Raw genomic sequence first — 22414 nt, 5'->3', positions numbered from 1 at the left:
AATATATATTGCTGTAAAAAGTAGATTAACATATACGATTTAAAAACAATTTTCAACGAATGTTTTATTATCTGTACCAATAAAATTCATAATATTTTAGACATATGTCTTTATTTGACTTCCTTTCTGTAGTTGATTAAGTAGTTAATGGTAGCCACTCCTGACATATATGTATAATCATTGAACTGAACTGTTCAAGAACCTCAAGTCATTCGTTGATTCGTATGTCGGGTGCAATTAATTAAAGAAATTCTATTTAAAACAATGGATGAAATGGGTATTATTCTACCTGATAAGGTATATATATTTCTGTTCAGATTTTCTTCCAAAATTACAAAACAGAGAAATGAACGGTCAAGAGTTATTGTTGAACTTAAAATTATTCACTGTAACCTCAATTTTTATTCTACTTAATTGTTATGTATTGTTATTTATAATAAAAATTCCTCGTACTTTTGTTGTGACATAAGTAACATTTCTTTTGTTAAATTTTAGGATATTGGAGAGATGGATTGCAAACCTGTAAGTGGACACTATACTGGTGCTGGTGATGAACTAGATGTTGAAGATCTTTATACAAAGTACAAGGTAGGAGAATTTGATATTCTATTCCTCTATATACTTCTTTGCTTATGTATATATATTTAATTAATATATGAACATAATAATAATTTTATATTTATAGAAACTACAAAGAATGCTAGAATTTCTCGAGGTTCAAGAAGAATATATTAAAGATGAACAACGTAATTTGAAAAAAGAATATTTACATGCTCAAGAAGAAGTAAAGCGCATACAAAGTGTGCCTTTGGTTATTGGACAATTCTTAGAAGCTGTAGACCAAAACACTGGTATTGTAGGTTCTACTACAGGTTCTAATTATTATGTACGGATTTTATCTACAATTGATAGAGAGCTGTTAAAGCCTTCTGCAAGTGTAGCTCTTCATAAACATAGCAATGCTTTAGTAGATGTTCTACCACCAGAAGCTGACTCAAGTATTTCAATGTTGCAAGCAGGTACTTTATTGTTATTGTTAACAACTTAAAAAATTGTAGAAAGAATAGTGTTTCATGTACTATTTTATTTTATAGATGAAAAACCTGATATTCAATATAGTGACATTGGAGGCATGGACATGCAAAAACAAGAGATTAGAGAAGCAGTAGAACTACCTTTAACTCATTTTGAATTGTATAAACAAATTGGAATCGATCCACCAAGAGGTGTGTTAATGTATGGTCCCCCTGGATGTGGTAAAACTATGCTTGCAAAAGCTGTAGCTAGACATACTACTGGTATGTATCATTTTCAGTGTTATATATTTTAAGAACATTTGAATAAACGGTATACTTAACTTCTTCTAACTTAGTACAATTAATATTTTTTAGCTGCATTTATTCGCGTAGTAGGATCAGAATTCGTACAGAAATACTTAGGTGAAGGACCAAGGATGGTCAGAGATGTCTTCCGTCTAGCCAAAGAAAATTCGCCAGCTATAATTTTCGTTGATGAAATCGATGCTATAGCCACAAAAAGGTTCGATGCACAAACTGGTGCTGACCGCGAAGTACAACGTATTCTTTTGGAACTGCTTAATCAGATGGATGGTTTTGATCAAACTACTAATGTTAAAGTTATTATGGCTACAAATAGGTACGATTTTGATCTTTATTGTTATCTTTATAAAAAGTAATTCATATAAATACAATGATCCATCTTCTTTTTAGGGCCGATACATTAGATCCTGCATTGTTGCGTCCTGGCAGGTTAGATCGAAAAATCGAATTTCCTCTACCTGATCGTCGTCAAAAACGTTTGATTTTTTCGACAATTACGGCGAAAATGAATCTGAGCGAAGAAGTAGATCTTGAAGATTATGTAGCACGACCAGATAGAATTTCTGGTGCAGATATTAACGCAATTTGCCAAGAAGCAGGAATGCACGCAGTTCGTGAGAATCGATATATAGTCCTGGCGAAAGATTTCGAGAAGGGCTATAAAAATAATATTAAAAAGGATGAATCTGAACACGAATTCTATAAATAATTAGGGAGAAACCCTAATAGTAATACTATGCGCCATTTACATTTTATGATCACATATGTATTTGCAAATTTATGTATTGCTATAAATCCAATAATCAATATACGTTTATACAATTTTTGTCTTATCAGTTACACACATTATTAGTTATCTGTCTCAGTTCACGAATTTTCAGTTCTTTAGAAATATATGAACACTAGTGGTATTGTAAGGAATTTTATCGCGTGTAATTGATCTATTTAAAATTATGAAACAAATCATTTTTCAATATTGATTATTATTACTAAATGTATAAAATGTATTAAAAGAAATACTTATACTTTCGTTTTATCAAAATTTATCGAAATACTAAAATATATGAAATAAGTCAGAATTATTCTAGTTTCTTTAAAGGTAAAGTGATGACAAACGTCATTGTGATCGTCCATCACGAAATGTTATGACATGATACAACATCGATATGTAAAATAATTCAATTAATTCATTGTCCAAAGTATATAACAACAAAAACATCGCTGTATATCGAGCGAAAGTGATTAATTTTATTTATTTAATATTACATTTTTATATCAATTAACGTAAAGATCGCAATTCTAACCTAACCGCCAGTTAGTAGTTAGTAGTTTAAAAAATATCTTTTAAATTTTTCGATATATTTTGAGATTATTAAACTTCAACAGTACGATAAAGCTTTATTACGAAATGAATCTACCACGAATATTAATAATAAGCACCGAAAAAGGGAAAGCTAATGAAATTGCAGCGAGTAAGTTGAAACTTTAATATCTTTTTAATTTCGATATTAAAAATTTGGTAAATTAATTTTTTTTATATAAATGTTTGGATGAGTATTATTCGTTGCAATAATTTTTTATTTTTATATGTTATTTTATTTTATAGATATAGGTGGAGAAAAATTGTCTAACCAAGATCATTTTGAATATCATTTATGGGATATTCAAAACAAATATTACAAAACACAAGTGTTAATATGTGTTACAGAAAATCCTTCTGAAGATATTTCAATTGATAATGTAGAAGCATTAATTGTACATCATAATCCACAGGCAGTAAGATATTTAACTTCTAAACAGAATCTTTAACAGAACGAATGATCTTCAGCACTGATTTTCCTAGGAAGATGCAGATCAGAATTTAAAGAAATGGTCATCTTTAATTGTTTCTTTGGCAGAAGCTGAGGTGTTACTGTTTTCTTGTAATTTTATAACAGACACCATAATTAGGAATAAAGGTATATACAAATAGCAATTGTTATATTAACTTGAGGAACATTAGACATGTAATTAGTGTATTTCAGTGATAAAATGGTGTCTGCAAAACAGATTTGAGCTAATTGAATTAAATAGACCGGATGTAGATGCTTCAGAAGCTGATTCAGAAAATAACAAATATGGTATTGAGAGGATTATTGAAGCTTTACATGCTCATATGTGGCCAAACATGATACTTAAAGGTTTCTAATAAAGACCTATATATACACTTAAACTAAATTGGCTAGATTTAAAAAATATTGCTTCATAAGTGGAAATGCTTATTCACTAATTGTTTAAAATTTGTAACTTATTGTAACTTTACAGGAAAACCATTGGATGTAGGAGAACAAAATTCTGATATGAATGAAGTTGAAGAACAGTTTGAAAACATCGAATTAAGTCAAGATTCTACAGAAACATTACCAGTAGAGAACATGCTAGGTAAATTGAAGAATAATTCATTATGAGATTTGTTTGCAGCTTCTATATACTATTTTTTCCAGATGGAATTATGGGTGAAGAGAATGTAGATTTTGGAGAATTGTTTAGTCAATTGAGAGCTATGAAAGAACATGCAGCATTGCTGCCAACTAATCAAAGACGAATAGCCGCTGAACAATTAGTTACTGCTTTTTGGAAAGCGATGGGTGGTGATCCATCAGAAATGGAAGATTAATATATGTATTAATTGTATAATGCACTTAAATTCATATTAGGAACGCGTATCTTTATCTTGACATCTTTTTGATATATTAATTTTTAAGGAGAGAACATGACGGTCGTTACAATAGTTAATTGTGAAATATTTGAAGTCGTTTAAATAAAAATCAGATGTAACGTAACAATGTTAAATTATAATAAACATAAGTATAAAAACAAAAGATTTGATTAAAAGTATTGCTTGTAAAAGATTCTCTTTTACACATGAATATTTCCATTGAAACTTTGTATAATTGTATTATAGATACAATTAAATTAATTCAAATAATCATCGATCGAATCGAAATATATATACAGTAATGTTTCGCTAACTGGCTACAGATCTGGACTGTATCTGGCCAATTATCAAGGGAAGTATTCGAGGACATTCCAAGTATTTCTTTTCGTCAATGAATGTGAGTGAGGTACAGATACCTGATACATTTGTTTATTTTATATGCGTAATATCAGTGAACTGTGGATATTTATACAAGATTATATTTTTATGATTATAACTAAAAAAATAGAATTTGAATATAAATTTGTTTCACCATTTAAATATTGTAACGAGTAGTATTATATTTTTAGTATTTTATTTCCAATATTTTTATATATTACGTGCATTATATAGATTTTTGCATTTAAATTTTACTTAATACATAAAGATGCATAAATGTTCAAAGTCCAGAACGTTGAAAGTTCACTTCCAAGAACTGGCGGGGGTAGAAATGGCCAATTAATGAATCAAATTCCCGGTCAGTTAACGTGGCATTATTGTATTTAGTGGTTGTTCTTAGTTTATTCCTCAAACATTGGCATCCCTTGTTTCTCCCGAATTGGTGAGCGTTTATAGTTGCCGGCCTGCCGTTTGACTAAAATGTCTGACGCTTTTCTCGCAGTGGCTCCGTTTGATTTGGACGAACACAGAATAGTGAAATTAAAAATATTGGTAGAACAAAAAAATCAGGCGTGTAACATTGATAATATTTCATCATTTTTATCGTCAGCAACATGTACCCATCGGTTACTTAGCACACAGCATGGAGTAAGTTTTTGTAACAACCAACAAAACTATATCCAGTAATATTTAGTCCTCTATTAACATTTTTTTTCGAATTCCGGTCTGTTTAACTGGATGGTGACAGTTTTGTAAAATTTTACTGAAAATAAGTGTGTTCATCATAACCTTATAAAGTATATTTAAAAATTGGATAGTCGAACCTATTTTACTTTACTTACGATTTCCTCTATAAAAACATACATCAATGATTTAAACCAGTCAATGTTTTAATGTTTTACCTGTCTGTCGAATCGGTTTCGTAATTGCTTTTTATTTTGAGAAGTATCAATTTAAAATTATTATTGATGATGATGTATATGGCGTAATTGTACTTGTAGTACTATTTAATAAGGTTCTTGTGGGGATATGTGTAAATGTTTGTATTTTTGTAAAATTTTGATTATATTTTATATCAAAGTGTATTCTTTTTTTGTGAAACATATTATATAGAATGTTACAAAAAAGAGATCTTTTGATCATTTGTGTTGACCACACATTTTTTTAGTTTCTGAATACTAGGTTACAAGGTGTTATAATCTTTTTTTTATAATACCTTGCTTATTAGATTTAAAAAAATATTAATAATATTTTTATCTAAAAAACAAAAATACATAAAAGAATAAGTTATAATTGTTTCACACAAGAGGATTATAATTTTTTTTACATAGATATGAATTATATATGTTTTATTTTATAGAATCTGATATATATATATTAAGCATGAAAAATAAAGTTTTTGTTGGTGCTTGTAATACTAATTTAAAGAATAATCATATGCATGATAAAGTAAGGCATTGTCAATGACAAAAACAATGTAGCTGATCCCTTTGAAGGTAAATTTTCATACTTGTTTGTTTATTTCTGCAATAAATTAATTATGTTGTATTCTTTTTTTTATTGTGATATAATTTTGTATATAGAAGAACCAGAAAATAAAAGTGCTAACACAATGTCACAATCAGAAGATGCTTATGCTCCAGAGGAACCAACACCAGACATTCCGATATCTTTACTTGATATACAAATGCCAGAAACACCAGATAGTACAAAAGGCCAAACTAGCGATGGAGACACATCTAGGTTGGAGAGTCCCAAGATGCTCAAGCCTGTGCTAGGAAAATTACAAGCTAAAAAGAGATTGATGGCATTTGCCAACAAATTTAATGTGCCACCAAAACTCCAAAATAAATCCAATCTACTTCAAGCACATTCTACCAAAGTTTCTAAATCTAAAAGTATGCCAAGTGATAATAGTAAATCTTCAAAAAATGATTCAAGTACAATTGTAAATGTTGACTCAGACTCTGTACAATTTCATAATCGTCATTCAAGTGGTGGTAAATCAAAAAAGAAAACAGGTAAAGTTCAATAAGCTTAATTTATAGATCTTTTTATATTTAAAAAATGTATAATTTGTAACTAATTTCAATATGGAAACATTTCCATCATGTAGAAGAAAAAATATTGGCTATTGAAGAGATTAGACGAGAAGAATCTAAAAGTAAAATGTTACTGGCTGAAGCTATGGCTGCAGGTATTTATAATATGAAATTTTAGATAAAACTTAATTATTGGCACTAACTATATTATCTTACAGCTAGTTTAGAAGAGGAAAATTATGCAAATAGGAATGGACAAAATTTATTAGAAAATGTAAAGATTTTGAGAGAAAGAAGTAGACAAGATGATGTTAATGTCTCTTATAAAAGTGCTTCAAAGTCTGCAATAGAAAATAAATATTCAGAGAGGTATAAAAATATTTATCGTTTTTGCATAATAAACAGTTAATTCTTGCATTTTTATATGTATAAATAATGTGCAAAAACTATTTTAAGAAGGCGATATGGAAGAGAAGAACGAAGAGATAGCGCGAGTAAAGAGTCAAAAGATTATAATGGTAGCAAAGAACGATATTATAAAGTCCCGCGTGATAAAGAACAACGTAGAAAAGATAAAGATAGGAAAGATGATAAAGATAAGCGAGAGGATGGTAATAAATACGAAGAGAACCGAGATAGGAAAGATGAAGAAAGAGATAAAAAGGATAATGATAAATGGGAAGATGTACGAGAAAAGAAAGGAATAAAAGAAAAGAAGGAGAGTCTTAAAGAAAAAAGAAGTGATTCACAGGAGAAACCTGAAATTAAAGATAAGAAAGAAAAGGAGAAAGATAAAGACAAAGGAAAGGAGAGAGACATAATGAATTTTTCTTCGTGGGTGGAGTTAAAAAAGTGTGGTATAATGATGGACGACATCATTGAGATTAAAAGACGTGATCACTCGGAACGATCAATAAAGAACAGGTTTGCTTGTGTCTTAAAATATTTACATTATTTTTTTTATATCTTTTTTTATATATTATGTAGATATTTGGCATATATATATATATATATATACATTACAGAACAGCCGAGGATTATTTACGTCACTTTGAGCAAATGTTAATGATGAACGATTGTCGTTTGAAACGTTACGCTTTTATTGCCGAAGGACTGGAAGGTCCTAAAGAGTACCCTCCTGAATCAATAAGAGCAACTAAACGAGGAAGGCCTCAATTATTTTATTCTGAAAATCCTCGTATGTCGCTTTTCATCAATCATCAGCAAATTCTTCAAGCAGTTACTGCCGATCATCGTGAAAAAATGCGGAACATATGCGAGGCAGACTTTATACGGTATACTAAAATACTTTTTGTCTCACTAATTTTCCTTTACCCATTCAGATCTTAACAATTCTAGAAACGATACGGAAGCAGCGGAAAAATCTCAACGTACACGTAACTGGTATCCAAAGACAGGCATATGCAAATCTGAAGGAAACGACAAGTGGCATGTACCAATTAATGTACAACTGCCTAGGTCAAAATGGGATAGTGAAGATGAAGACAGGTTATCCGACACTGAAAAGGAACAAAGAAATGTAGTGAAATCGAGCAGCATGACTTCGAAGCAAGGTAAATATTTTGTTTACTTTATTTATAAATTAGAAAAGTTTGTATAAAATTTATTTTAGAACCTGAGGAATTTTCTCCACGGTTAAATACGATAGAAGAAGACATTAATAAAGACAAGAAAATGATCAACGAAGATGAGGCTTCTAGTGTTAAAAAAATAGATGACAATAGACAATCAACATCTCCTTTGTTACAGTCTGCAGGCAATGAAAAATTAGCATCGGAGTATGAACAGTTCATGAAGATGGTTTGCAGTGATATTCCAATGTCGAAAGAATTCTCCCCAAAACCGAATAAAGCTTCTACCTCGACGTTAAGCTATCATGAATTTAATATAGAAACTAATTTGCCGAATGACAATAATTTTTCGTTTGTAGAGCATAGTATATCCGGAAAGTCGGATAAAAGTAATTCAAATAAAATTGAGGAAAAATTTAAATCCAATGAAAGCCGACAGAACTTGGAAAACATTTCGAAGATCGAGGACGATCAGATATCATCAAGCAGTTCTCATATTCAGGTTCAAAAACGCGTAAGGGTAGAGAGTAAAAATATACATGATAAAAGTGAATCGGAAGATTCTAAATCAATACCCAGTGATTGGGAAAACGTTCGAATTAAAGTAGAACGTATGAGCGACGAAAATTCTGACTCTAAAGAAACAAGAAAGAAAAAAAGACGAAAGAAAGTGACTTCTAGCAGTAGTGAATCATCCAGTTCGTCGAGTTCCTCCGACTCTGAGGAAGAAGTAAAAAGAAGGAAAAGAAAACGAAAAATATCGAACGATTCGGACTCATTATCGGATTCAGATAGCAGCGATAGTAGTAGTAGCAGCAGTGATTCTTCTAGTTCCGATGATAAACGGAAGAAAAGAAAGAAGAAGAAACGAAAAGCTGAAAAAAGAAAGAAAAAAGCGAAACGAATTGCAAAGACGAAGAAGAAGAGAAGAAGGAAAGTCAGTTCGGACTCAAGTAGTAGCGATTCGTCTGAAGATAGGAGGAAAAAAAGGGTAGCTACTAGAAAGTCTAAACAGAAGAAAGAATATAACGATAAACAAGATAACAGAGAAGATATAATAAAGACGATACAAAAGTCGCCTTTGGAATCTTCTTCATTAGAAAATGCGAAATTGGTACGTTCTCAAGTTCCATTAAAGAAAATTAAAGAGGAAGTAAAAGTCGAAAATAGGAAAAGATCCTCAGATAAACACGACGTTTGGAACAAGGATCAAGAATTGGTCAGAAAGGTGATTTCCGATAGCGACATCCACAATAAAACCCACAAAGATGAAGAAAAAAGAAACAAAGTCGAAGAGCGATACTTGGAAGAGTGGGAAATGGATTCCGTGATCATGCCGCAGAAAGGAGAAAAACTGTCAAAGAGTAATGTTGAAAAAGTAGAAAATACTGATATACAAAACATTCGAAAAATAGAAAGGAAGGAGGAACGATGCAAGAAAGATGACAAGAATAAAAATGACGAACGTTTGGAAGAAAAATGTTCAAGCATAAGCAAGGAGATCATCCCAGGGAGTTTGAAGATAGAAGAAGATGTAGATGGAAAGAAAAAGAGGAAAAGAGATAAAGAGAAAAAGGACAGCAGTGAATTTTTAGCTGACTGGAAGAAGGAGAGTGAGCGTATATCTCAGCAAATAATGCAAGACGAAATAAAACTTTCTAAAAAGTTAGACAAACAAAAAAGAGACAAATGGGGAGAGACTGAATTTGATACTCTGAATGTCCCATCGTTAACACAACTTGAAAAGGAAGTAAATAAGAGACAATTACTAGCGGACGAATGGGAAGTCGACAGCTTAGAAGCTGTGTCTGATTTAATGATTAATAAAAAGAAAACCTCTCGTATTTCAAAGAAATTAGAAAAAGAGGTTCGATACGATAAGAAAACAGATACATATATCGCTATAGAAAAGGAAACTGTAAAGGAATGTAAAAAGAGGCAAGATAGATTGTCTGCAATGAGAATTTGGGAAGAAGAACAAGAAGAAGGAGAGAAAGAAGCTTTGATGCTCCTGGAACAGAAGAGTAAAAGGAAGAGAGATGATTGGGACATTGAAGAAGAATCATTCTTACGAGAAAAAAGTGACAGAAAAGAAAACGTAGAAGACAGCATTACTATAATTGAGAGCATCCATAAGGAGGTAAATGCAGTCAGTAAAAATGTAGATGCATCTATGAAACATGATGTTGTTACTAGCAAAAAGAGCAAAAAAAGTCGTTGGGATATGGAATCACAGTCTGAAGAAAAAATAAAGCTTAAAGCTCCTGTTATGTGGGAGGAAGAGTGTGCAGAATGGACGAAAGTGAATAAATTCGACCACGATATTGAGAGAGTATCTTTGGAATGCTGTGACCCGATATTAGCTAAAACGAAGATAAAAGACGAGAACGTTTGTATGGTTGAACAGCAGTTGAGAAAGTCTACATCTAAGAATTCAACAAGTGCAGATATTATCGATTTGTTTCCTAGAAAATGTCAGGATATAGATTTGTTAGAATCATCCTGGACTCCGGAAGAACATACTAGATGTAAGTCGAGAATAAGAAGTTTGGGCAACAATTCACAGGAGAATGTGCTCTTTGATAAGACCAAGGAATTGACGCCTTCGAAAGAGCAATGTACTGCAGAACAATTAAAGGATATCTTTGAGATAGATGTGAAATTAACGAAAAAAAATACAGAATTGTATAGTCCCAGTTCTCCAGCTGGATCCCAGAAGTCTGAAGTATGTTTATATATAAGATACATTTTTCAAGTCTATATTAATTAAGTATATTAATTATTTGTTTCTTCTTTTAGGATATGGAAATTTTTAAGGATAATCAGGTAAATCTGAAGGAGAGTCTCCTACACGATAAACTAAAGAATGAAACTCTGGTTATGTCTGATGATGAATCAGTTCCCAATATACCTCTTCAAATAAAGTATCGCGATGGTAAATATGCAAAAGCTGCAGTGATGAAGGAAGAATTTGAAGAAATTTTAGGAGTGCAGAAGATAGAGGATCAGACTCTTCGAAAGAAATTCGATGTGAAAGTATCTGAAAGTTCGTCTGAATTTCCAATCAACGAACCATACCCAGACATGAACTATAAATCATTACGAATGGACATATTCGCAGGGTATGAATCCGATGAATCACATGGAAAATTAAGTAACAAGAGTTCTGAGGCAATATCTTCATCTGCCAGCGCAAAAGGAACAGAGGAGACGAATGAAGGAAAAGCAGCACTCAAGTTGATTCCTAAACAACTGTTAGTCCGACGAAACAATGAACGCGTGAAGACAAAATTGATTTCAGACGATCCCATGCAACACGCTGCGGCTCTATTGACCATTCAGAAGAAACTTCGAGAGTCGCACTCTGTGAAAAACGATATAAAAAACACATATTGCGAAGAACCTAATGAATTTAGGATTGAGCGTGAAAAGACATCCAATGTACATGCACCTGTTGCTGAAGTTATTCCTACGGAACAGACTACTATTACGGATGTTAAGGTGGACTCGAAAGACTTGTCGATAACAGTGAAAACCTCGATTACCACAAAATCGGAATCACCAGGGGCGGTGAAGCTCGATTTCAATGAGTACAGGTCTGGGAACAAAGGAACTAAGTTGGAAGAACTTAAAAAGTCTAGACCACGTAATAGTAAAGATATTAGTGACACGGAATGTCAAATAAGATCACCGGGCAGAGAGCAGAAAAAGAAAAGTCCTAGTAGAAAGGAGAATAGAGAAGATAAACGAATTAGTGATCGTAGCAAAGAAAGGAGAGATAAGAAATTTGATGATAGAGAAAGAGTAGATAGGAGAGATAGTAGGAGTTCGAAACAGGAGTACAATGAAAGTAGAAGGAGGTTCAGTCCTTCTACTAGTCGCAATAAAAAACGCACTTCCTGGGAACGGGAAGGAAGTCGTAGCGAAAGCCATAGCCGCAGTTGGAGTAGAAGTAGAAGCAAAAGTCCAAAGAGAAAGGAAGAGTCGTTTGCAGGCTTTTCTAATAAAGAAAAACGATCAAATAGAATCGATGAGGATAGATCCAGTAGAGCAAGAATAGATGATAGGAGAGAAAGATCTATAAGAAGTTCTCCTAGATCTAACACTGCCCCACATAATAAAGGTAATGTTTTTTTTCTTTCTTTCATATTTTTCCCTTTTTTTTACCTTCAATTTTTTATGATTTAGTATTATTGGTAATTGTCTACAGATCATTTTAAAAAACACGGATCTATTAAAGGAGATCGAGATGACTGGAATAGAAAGAAATACGACTGTATGGAAAGAGAAAAGGAAGGTAGGTCGTACGAACCAATGGAAGTACTAAGAGAGAGAAACGTGGATATTGATAGACATAGAGAGAGTAGATTTCGCGGAGATGAAGCAGATCGGTCACTATGGCCGTACGAAGCAGAGAACATGCTTCGGGATGGAAATGAGTCCTTAGATTCCTATCCCAATAGTCAAGATTTAGATCTTGATTATGAAGAGAAAACGTACTACAGGGATGACAGTATTGAGAGGGATATCATGGAAGGTCCTTTCCGTCCTTCATCAAAATTCAAGCATAGGTAGCATTAATATTAACATTATTAATAAAAGTAGTATTGACGTTAAAGATGAGCACTAAACGAATTATATTATTTCAAAAGAAAAAGTAGGCTCAGTACAAGAAGAGACAGACAATGGGAGAAGGAAAGAGAACCTTTGGATCTAGATAGACATGGACACGTTCGAAGAACGGATAAATTACCTCCACCTAGAAGTCGTTCTCCATTACGGTCGCGAAGATCACCACGTAGATCATCACACGACCGCTTCAGACGTGAATCTAGATCGCGATCGAAATCATGGTCAAGATCAAGATCACGATCTAGGTCAAGATCTAGATCCAGATCGCGATCTCGATCAACGTCCAGGTCCCGGTCGATGATGCATTCAAGATCGAGATCTAGATCGGGATCTCGATCAAGAACTAGGTCTACCTCGGGATCCAGAATGAGAAGCCCGGATCATTTACGAATGACGGAACGATTACGATCTTCCAGGTGAATTTCTAAAAATAATTTATAGTAATTAGTCATTGTCGGATTGTTGGTAAGTTTATCTTACTATCGATTCAGATCACCTTCCATGGGACGAGGTAGAGTGAGCGAAAGTTCAAGGGAAAGGAAGGATGAACACGATAAAATGAAACTATTAGATAGCTGCACCGAAAGAGGTAGACGAATAGAAACTATCGTGCAGTCCGTATCCGGACTACCTAGGGACTCGACTGTGTTAGACTCGGAAATGCACATCGGTGACAATATGGAGACAGTTGCAACAAGTTTCCAATATTCGGCTGAAAACGAAGTTGGAAACGAATATTACTATACAGAGAATAACTTGACTTACCCACCGTGCATTGATGACTCAACGGCGAGTTCTCCGAAACGCCTATCCCTCGACGATAGGTAATACCTATAGAAATCGTGTTCGGAATCCCAACCCCATCTACCCTTCCTTTCCACTGTTTCCTGAACCATTATAGATTAACTGATCCCAATATTTATAAATATTTATATTTTATGTAATATTATGTACATATTTAGATCTTCTGGTTAATTTTAGGTTAGAACTTGAGCTGGGAATTAAGAAGCAACAGGATGGAGCAGGAATATCAAATGATTATGGAGAAAACTTTAATTCGAATGTATGTTATCCATCACCGCCTGGACAACAGCAGCAAATGTTATACCGTCAACAACCTACTGTCTTACAAGTATGTGACATTTAAATTAATCAATAACAATGATAATCTTTAGCTTAACAAGTTCTACAGGTTATGTTTGTCTTCTTCAGTATTATAATTGGTATAATATTGGTTTATTTTCATTTCTTTATATTTTTGGCTCATTCATCTTTCCTTTTATTTAATGATATCGTAAAGATGTTAAAAAGAAATAAGTAGTATATTTTAACATAAATGTATCAAACAGGTGGGCAATGTGTTGCAAGTAGTACCTGCAGATTTCAATGGTGTCCCAGCAACGCACAGAGAGCCGACCAACTCCTCCTCAGCACCAATTGTACGAGGTTCCAGTCAAGTAGTTCGCGTAGGTAATGTTCTTCAGGTTGTACCGACGTCCTTGGATTGGAGCGGTGGACAGCCTTCTTCAGTTGATCAATCAGGAGGGATGATGTATTCCACGACAGTCCCTCAATCTTCTCCGGTTCCCTCAGTACCTATATCTGTACCTGTTCCAGTTCCTGTCCCCATGCCTGTACCGGCCGTTCCATCCGCTATGAACTCATCGACACCAGTTTCTACTTTGTCCCCAGTTTCATTGCCTCTTTCCGTTCCCGTTCCCGTTCCTGTTCCTGTCCCTGGCCCTGCTCCTGTGCCACTTCCTGTGACGCAAACGACGTTCCCCAGAGCCGAAGTGACACCGCAGAGTAAATATATGAGAATTTACTTTTTCAAATTTTTTATTACAAACGTCATTAAATAATGTAAATAATTATTTAAATGATTAAAATTTGTAGAAGTACCTGTTCTGCCGGTTTATAATTACGAAGTTATCTTGGAGACTCGTAGAAAAGAACAAGAGGAGCGTAAGCGACTGCGTGAGATTAGGAGAAAGGAAAAAGAACGTAGGCGAATCGAACGAATTAATCGTCGCGCTCTTCAATTATTAGAGAAGAGTAACATGCGTCAATCAGAAAACGCAAATCAGCAGAAGAATTCAAACTTAGATCCATCTGTTTTAAAAGCTCTTCGGGAAAGTGAAGAGCAAGGCGATGCAGAGGAACAACAAACTTCCTCTACTATTTTTGAGAAGGAGGAAGAAATGCCGGTAGTCGCATCTTCTGCTTCCACAGAAGAAGAGGAAGTACCTGTTGAGGAGGACGAGGAAGAAGAGGAAGAGGAGGAGGCTGAGGTGGAATATGACGAAGAAGAAGAAGAAGAGGCGGATGACGACGAAGAGGAAGAAGAAGAGGACGATGAAAAGTCACGGTTAAATAAATTGAAAAGCGAAATCGATGAAGCTACAACGGTAACAGCGATAGATGAAACAACTAAGGTCCAAATCGAAACAGAATCCAAAGGGTGGCCGGAGTTACCCCCACCGCCTTTGAAAGGAATTTTAGTCGCATCAGGTTTCAGGTATACAGTTGTTCATATCTCTATTTGACAAGGTAAACTACGCAGTTTACTTCATTTTTCAAGTATAAATGTACATAAATCTAAATATATTTTAGAAGGACCTCGGTTCCTAATGGCAATTTGGATGATCTTTCTACTCCTGAAAATGATAACGGAGACAACACGGACAAAGAGGATATAGAAATAGATAAAAATGAGTCCAGCAAAGACGAAGCTGGTGAGAACAAGTTAAGCAAATTGAAGAATCAAATGAAGAAAACTAAATTAGCGAAATTAGGAAAACGGAAACAAAGGAGTAAAAAATCTGTCCAATTCGCGGATGGAATCAAACCTGGAGAAGGTACTAGTCCTAGTGGCGGTGAAGGGGATATGCCTTCCCCTCCACCACCCACTACTGTCACTCGAGGTGGAATTCGTGACGTTCGAAGGTCCAGTTCCAGAAAGAGTAGAAAACAAGAGAAAAGAACACGACCTCCAAAAGCAAAGAAAAAAGTGAAGGTTAGCCATTTCTTAGTTTATAAATTTAATTTCTTTGTTATCTATAAGAGACGAAGAAAGAATTAAACCGTAAGCTTTTCATTCTAATGTAACAAATCAACGTTTCTCTAATTGTGTTTATTAGGTGAAAATCATAAAACTGAAGAAGCCCCGTGTCACTCCATTAACGGCGATGATGATGAATGATTCGGACGAACTAGATGATCGTTCTCCTCCACCGCCACCTCCAGGGTCTCCTCCACCGCCGCATCTTTGGCCAAGTTATCTTTCCGCTTACAACGCTAACAACCGTACTAGTGAAACTCAAACAACAGCTGCTGCAATTTCGAACAGTGTTCAAGCTCCTCCACCACCTACACCGCTGCCTCTCTTAGTTCCTCCTCCTCCTTTGAATTACACGATACAACCTTGCAGCAAGGCGTAAGGCTTTTATGTATTTTAGATAACATTATTCTATGCTAAAGTGTAACAATCGTAGGTGTTAAACTTGTAAAGTGAACGGTATATGAACTCTTACTTCCCAGTGAAAACACAAAGGATGAGGAAGAGAAGAATGTGCGTGGCCTTGATATAAAGGCTTTGTGAGATCGTTGAAATTTTGCACAGGACTTAGACGCAAAAAATAATGTATTATTATTAGTAACAAATTCATCAACAGTTTGTTTTTTGTAAATAGCTTCATTTTTCGTGACACAATTAGTCGCTCTCGAAATGAAAAGAATTCGCGTACGACTAGTGTTCCATTGCGTCCACGTCCCTGCAACGCGTTGCGTTTATATATTTTTCGATACGAAGAAAGAAATAGTCGAGGAAAAAAGAAGAGTGAGATACAGTGGAAAATTGTAACACATGAGACAAGTACAATTTATCCGAAAAACTTTAAAGATTGATTGTTAACAACAATTATATTATTGAAGATGTAAGGTAGCATAAGACATGAATTTATCATTGTATATTTTATTTCTATAGTGTATCGGTTATTTTTGATTTAGGTATAATTTTAACAAAAAAAGGGGTCTTGTGCAGTTTCTTCTTTCTTTTTTGAGTTAATTACTTTTAATTATTCGAGCTCATTTTATTAATGAGATAATGAAATTTGTACATACATACGCGAGGAAATAGATGTAATTAGACCAAATTTCATATTAACCGATGAATAAGGCAAATAAACAAGAAAATTAAGCTGAACTTGGTTAACTGTTCTCTCTGAATTTCTAACATTTATTGTACATATCTCGATAAATCATTGTTTAGCATGCGAAGATCGTAATTTCATTTTATGCTGTAAACAAATCTTTCCCTTTTTGGATTAAATGATGTTTCTCATCTTTAATAAGGAAATGTTAACTGCCCGTAATATCTGAATTACTACAATAACTTTTGGAAAAGTATCGATTTGTAACAAATAAACGTAATTCTTTTAATAAGGCTTGTGCGTTCATTTCAAAATACATACGTTATCGACTGCGGTTACAATAGATACATTCAGTAGAACTGAAACATGTCAAAACAAGAAGAATAGATAAGAGTTGTACAATTTTTAGTACATTGATTATTCTCAAGTCTTTCAATGATCAACTACTGAAGAGTTCTACTGAAATTTTTTAAGGAGAAAACTTTGTGATTTATATAGAAGAAAAAAAATGAAAGTGGCCGTAATTGGAGGCGGAATAATTGGTTTGACAACAGCCTTACAATTAACTCGTGAATTACGTAACTCTGAAATCACAGTTTTCGCTTCTGACTTTAATAATACTGTCAGTCATGTGGCTGCTGGAATATTTAGAGTTGGTTCATCATATTCTGGACCAACTGAAGAAATAACAAGGTTCATATGAAAGGCAAATCTTGTACTTGTTTCTACCTAAGTGTTTATATTGTGTAATTAAATGCTTCTTTTAGAAACTGGCTGCGAGATTCGTATGCATATTATGATGATATCCGAAAATCTCATGAAGCTTCTTTCGCCGGTGTAACCGCTATTTCCGGTTACTTATTCGCAAATTCCTCTCCGGAAACCGTAAAGGTTTATCCTATACTTTAAAACGTATTTTTTTATTACGATTACATTTTAAAACAAATGATGATAATAAATTAAAAATAGTTTTTATTAGAAAAGAAATTAGTATTTGTTAATTTTTTTTTTTTTTTAATAGAGTCAGTGGATGGAAAATTTAGTACCAATATATAGGAGGGTCACGGATGAAGAATTTCAGCTAGTCGAGGGTAACTGGAAATATGGTTCATTTTTTAGTACTCTTCTCACCGAATGCAAATTACATCTCCCATGGGCACGCAAGAAGTAACGAATTTACTGTATTAATTATAATCTTTCACGATTATTATTAAAGAAATACTTATTTTCTAGATTAGAAGAAAATGGAATCAATTTAGCAGTAAAAGAATTTAATTCTCTGAGGGAACTTGTTCCCGATTGGAATTTAATTATGAATTGTACAGGTCTCGGCGCACGATCTTTATGCAACGATAGACGTCTCGTTTCCATGCGTGGTCAAGTACTTAAAGTATGTTCTTTTTAATCTAGAATTTATTTCATGAAAGAACAAAGTTCAATTTACAAATTTAAACAAAATAGGTAAAGGCACCATGGATAAAAACGTTCTTCTATGGCGAGTTGGACACTTACGTCATACCTGGTTTTAATGGCACAGTTACTCTAGGTGGTTCACGAAATTTTGATTCCGAAAATGTGAAACTTTGTCCGCATGAATCTGCAGCGATACGCGAGAGATGCGAAAACCTCCTTCCAGGCCTTAAGAAAGCAGAAGTTATAAAAGAAGAAGTTGGCTTGAGACCATATAGAGCAAATAACGTCAGAGTGGAAGTTGAACACATCGTAAATGGGTTTTCTAAAGCTATTGTTAGTTTTAATGAAATATTGTTTATTTCAATAAATTGCGTTTCGTTATCGTTAATGAAACGCCCTGTATTATAGGTAGTGCATAATTACGGTCATGGAGGTTATGGAGTATGTACTGCGCCTGGAACTGCTAAGTATGCCATTAAGTTGGCAAAAGAAATGCATAAATCTTCTATTGCAAAATTATGATCGACGAATATTACTTTACCTTAACACGTTGACGCCGGCGCAGATATTCATGGTTTTCTCCGTGGGGCGGCGCCCGAATTCACTGTCTGCTTCGTGGGGCGGCGCTAGGTCACTACCTATTTTGTGAAATACATGTGTCATCGCCGCCTCTCGGGACAGACATGTATGATCCGCTGATAGGGCACGATGGGGCACGTCGCCTCACGGAACAGACACGTGCGACCCGCCGATGGGTCGCGCCGGCGTCAACGTGTTAATATTATAATATGATACGACATTAATCTCTTGTAATTATATTCGTTGAAATTTTACCATAATTACTCACAAATACATAGTTTATTATTAATGAATTTACATAAAAAGTCATTAATACAAGCTAATACTGCGTGGTATCGTCAATGTTAATTTTCGTACTGTAAAACTGATAAATCTCGAACAAAAATAAAGAAATCTTTCCATTATCAATGCATGACATTGGGAATCAGTATCAGTATATTATCTTCATTTCTCTTTTCATAGTGTACTGCTAAGCAGAAAACTATATAAAGAACGTTATCTTAAACCACCTATCAACATTTCTACGCTCTGAAGAATTAGCGAAGCTCTATAAAGCGTGTTCATTCGCGTTATCTTCCGACCAAAAAACCCTGCACGTGTACAATGCAAATTAGTGGAGACTATAATGCATCGTATAAAAGTTGTTTAACAAACTTGGAAACATCGTTTGCGAACTATCTGTTGCATACAGCTGTTTTGTCAAGTGTTTGCTAAACACATTAAATCGTGAATCTCACGGTAATGAAAGCCGTCGAATTCCCATTTTCTTTCTACTATTTCTTGCCAGGTTTCACGTTCTTTCGTGGTGGAGCTCCCCATCGAAGTGCACTGCTGTCCACTGTTAAACGAGGTCTCTTGTACTGGCTACTTTTAATATGTTCCTCGACTAATTTAGGTGTTACGCAGATTACATGCTGTCCCTTCCAATATTTGACCATGTTCATACTTTGCAATGTCGATATTATATCCGTCTGCGATATACTTGTCATCTGACTGTATATTATATTGTATATTTTTTAACTTCGTTATGTACGTAATTTAACCGACTTTCTTATACAATTTTATCAAAAGTTACCTCAGATCTTTAATACTAAGAGTACCCCGAAAATCCCGCAGAATTTCCAAAAGAATCCAGCTCCAGTAACTCCTGTATGATAATTTTCCTAAGTCACTCAATGGTTTTTCAGGACTACCAACTGTTTGTTCTATTCTGCTTAATTCGTAGCTAAAAGCGATTAAAAGTTTTCCATATCCTTGCCTTTGAAAAGGCGGTAAAGTTAAAATGCAAGCAACATTATTACCATCGGGTGATTCTTTTTCCTGAAAGCAGATAAAACATGGTAAAAAAAAAATAATTTGCAGGTTATAGATGTAATCATATATGGAAAGAGGAAAATACCTTTGAAAAATAACCAACTAAGTGAGCTCCATGTTTGTCAACTTCACACAGGATATAAAAAAGAAATGGTTCTACATCAAAGTAAAGGGTTTTGTGATCCAAAAAAAGTTTTGCGAGCAAACATAAATTTTGACAATAAATTTTATGCTCTCTACCATCCACTTCCCAAATGCTTAATGTGCCTTTACGATATATTTCTTTGCCAACTGGTTGTCTGTGTGTACATTCACTCTGAAAACAAAAAATTTCAGCTTCTAATTTATTTATTTTCATAAAAAATTAAATAACTTAGTATTAACATTTTTTACCATATGGTATCTATAAGTCTTTTCGAGACGCATGTATTTAAGGCAGTATTCACAAATCCATAGCTTTGGTTGCTTTCCATATTCTTCTGGATATGGACTAAAGTACCACGTATCAATTTCATATTTTCCTAAAAGTAAACTTTTGAAAATAATGAAACCTTTTTCACATATTGGGTATAATACTGTAAGATATGTATTGATGCTTACCGATTTGAATTTTGTCAATGTATTTGACTTTTGTTATTGCTTCGTGTTCCTTTTCTAAAGCGGCAGTTGTAGGATCCATTTCAGCATATGTCTGTAATTGAAAATAACAAAATATGTTATAAACACACATCCAAAATTTGATAAATACATTCATAAATATGTGCCTTTTGAATATGATTAATTTCATCATGTCTCCTTTTCTGATTTCTTGTAATTTTACGATCTGAAGAATCTGCTAGCAAGTCAGTACTAGAGTTTCTATCTCCACTTTTCCAAGTTCTATCACTCATGTCAAACCTGCTTGACATGATTCTGTCTCTGGGCACCCATTCATCCAATCTTCTATTGTGTCCTTCATAATGTACATAATATTCATAATGACTTTCACTCTCATTATATCTGGTTTGTATAATCTCTGCTGGATCTGAATACAATTAAAAAATCTTTTCTTTGATATTATACACATAACTCATTAACCTTAAATAATTTAAAACGTGCAAAATAACAAGCCAAATATTTCAAGTATCATATGAAGACTACAAGAAAATAATAAAATAAATTACATACTCCATTTTTTACAGGAGGATTTTAAAACTAAATATGTATTTTTGTATGCATAATTTTAAAAATATTTCAGTTTTAGCTATTTTATAATAAAGCATTTCTTTTTAATCATAAAATGATATCAAAATCAAAAATTCAACAAAAGTACATTTGTCGTATTTCTTTCTTGTACTCTTCCTATACATACATCGTCCGTAATGTTTTCAAAACAAGTATAGTTTATTCGGGTGAAGCCGGTAATACAAACACAAATACGAAGCGGCGAAGAAAGCGCGCAGATAATCATCCGTTAACACTAGATGTTTCTTCATACGTAATAATAGATAAAAAGATTATAATCGTCTGATAATATATTTACGCCAGGAGTCGTCGGATCTTCGAACCAAGTAGTGTTCGCCTATATCAAGAGGCAATTCTTCGAGACTATCCGCGTCATCGCCAGATCCCTTCCCGCCATTCGTCAACGTGTTCTCACGTTTTTCTTGCTTCACCATTGTTTCCTTCGGTCCTACGATACAGTTCTCTTTATTTCTTTGTTCCGATTCGGCCATTTTCCAAATTAAAAGATCACTAATTGTTGAAATGATACACGTCGCTGTGAAATAACCGAAAATAGATGAACATTTCACTTGCTGACGCAACGCGAATATGGTCATAAAATTCTTCGCAGCGTATATCTTTATTATGTATATACATAACATTATATGCATATCACAACTATTGTGAACTGGAGTAGGCCTGTGGCTCCCTCTAGCATGAAGAATATCTTGTATGATAATAGGGTAAATTCTAGCGCCGCGTATTTAACTGTACAATAACGTAGCCGAAGTAACGAACAATAGTTATTTAACAAATTTATTGATTAAATGTCAAAATTATTTATCGATCTGTGGTCACTCTCAAATTTCGTATTTACTTTTGTTATTCACGATCTTGTGATCATGGTGCTTGCGATATTATGTTTCAAACATTAACTTCTTAAGTAGGAAAACTAGATACATTCAACGAGTTGGATTAAAAAAACATATTACTTGTTATAAAACATATTACTAAAGTATATCGCATTTGGCAACTTTGTCTAAATATTTTCTACAATAATAGGGTTATCTCT

At 33.8% G+C, this 22414-nt stretch overlaps 5 protein-coding genes across 10 annotated transcripts; 4 read left to right on the top strand and 1 right to left on the bottom strand.

Annotated features, from left to right (window-relative positions):
- Window positions 1-141: 141 nt before the first annotated feature.
- Window positions 142-2162, top strand: Rpt3 (26S proteasome regulatory subunit Rpt3). Its single transcript, XM_069131140.1, has 6 exons — window positions 142-297; window positions 496-588; window positions 686-1019; window positions 1095-1298; window positions 1392-1656; window positions 1731-2162. Exons 1-6 carry the CDS (start codon window positions 265-267, stop codon window positions 2047-2049), a joined length of 1248 nt encoding a protein of 415 aa, XP_068987241.1. The 5' UTR covers window positions 142-264; the 3' UTR covers window positions 2050-2162.
- Window positions 2163-2426: 264 nt separating this feature from the next.
- On the top strand, window positions 2427-4326 carry LOC138189007 (alpha- and gamma-adaptin-binding protein p34). The gene is made up of 6 exons (XM_069131153.1): window positions 2427-2812; window positions 2947-3116; window positions 3184-3298; window positions 3365-3520; window positions 3645-3761; window positions 3824-4326. Exons 1-6 carry the CDS (start codon window positions 2749-2751, stop codon window positions 3994-3996), a joined length of 795 nt encoding a protein of 264 aa, XP_068987254.1. The 5' UTR covers window positions 2427-2748; the 3' UTR covers window positions 3997-4326.
- A 532-nt stretch (window positions 4327-4858) lies between these two features.
- Window positions 4859-17126, top strand: LOC138188997 (trichohyalin). Of its 6 annotated transcripts, none has more exons than XM_069131127.1 (18): window positions 4859-5064; window positions 5777-5912; window positions 6003-6437; window positions 6533-6613; window positions 6677-6827; window positions 6915-7382; window positions 7484-7753; window positions 7818-8032; window positions 8092-10775; window positions 10850-12173; window positions 12261-12621; window positions 12703-13098; window positions 13174-13506; window positions 13664-13814; window positions 14032-14488; window positions 14579-15200; window positions 15296-15698; window positions 15823-17126. In XM_069131127.1, exons 3-18 carry the CDS (start codon window positions 6029-6031, stop codon window positions 16120-16122), a joined length of 8625 nt encoding a protein of 2874 aa, XP_068987228.1. In that variant the 5' UTR covers window positions 4859-5064; window positions 5777-5912; window positions 6003-6028; the 3' UTR covers window positions 16123-17126. The 6 variants fall into 6 exon arrangements, with proteins under 6 accessions (XP_068987228.1, XP_068987230.1, XP_068987226.1 ...); XM_069131129.1 differs by having other exon boundaries at window positions 6000-6437; window positions 6918-7382; XM_069131125.1 differs by having other exon boundaries at window positions 6000-6437.
- Window positions 17127-17341: 215 nt separating this feature from the next.
- Daao1 (D-amino acid oxidase 1) lies at window positions 17342-19118 on the top strand. Its single transcript, XM_069131149.1, has 6 exons — window positions 17342-17526; window positions 17601-17724; window positions 17855-18000; window positions 18067-18223; window positions 18295-18579; window positions 18655-19118. Exons 1-6 carry the CDS (start codon window positions 17342-17344, stop codon window positions 18766-18768), a joined length of 1011 nt encoding a protein of 336 aa, XP_068987250.1. The 3' UTR covers window positions 18769-19118.
- mof (males absent on the first) lies at window positions 19086-21995 on the bottom strand. The gene is made up of 7 exons (XM_069131148.1): window positions 21662-21995; window positions 20904-21163; window positions 20740-20830; window positions 20533-20660; window positions 20225-20455; window positions 19901-20145; window positions 19086-19818 (listed from the first exon to the last, which is right to left on the bottom strand). Exons 1-7 carry the CDS (start codon window positions 21957-21959, stop codon window positions 19599-19601), a joined length of 1473 nt encoding a protein of 490 aa, XP_068987249.1. The 5' UTR covers window positions 21960-21995; the 3' UTR covers window positions 19086-19598.
- Between the last annotated feature and the right edge of the window lie 419 nt (window positions 21996-22414).

The sequence above is a fragment of the Bombus flavifrons genome, chromosome 18 (assembly GCF_040668555.2).
Source record: "Bombus flavifrons isolate JBK064 chromosome 18, iyBomFlav1_principal, whole genome shotgun sequence".
Classification (NCBI taxonomy): Eukaryota; Metazoa; Arthropoda; class Insecta; order Hymenoptera; family Apidae; genus Bombus; species Bombus flavifrons.
The sequence above is the reverse complement of the archived record's forward strand: the minus strand, read 5'-3'. Positions and strand labels throughout refer to the sequence as shown.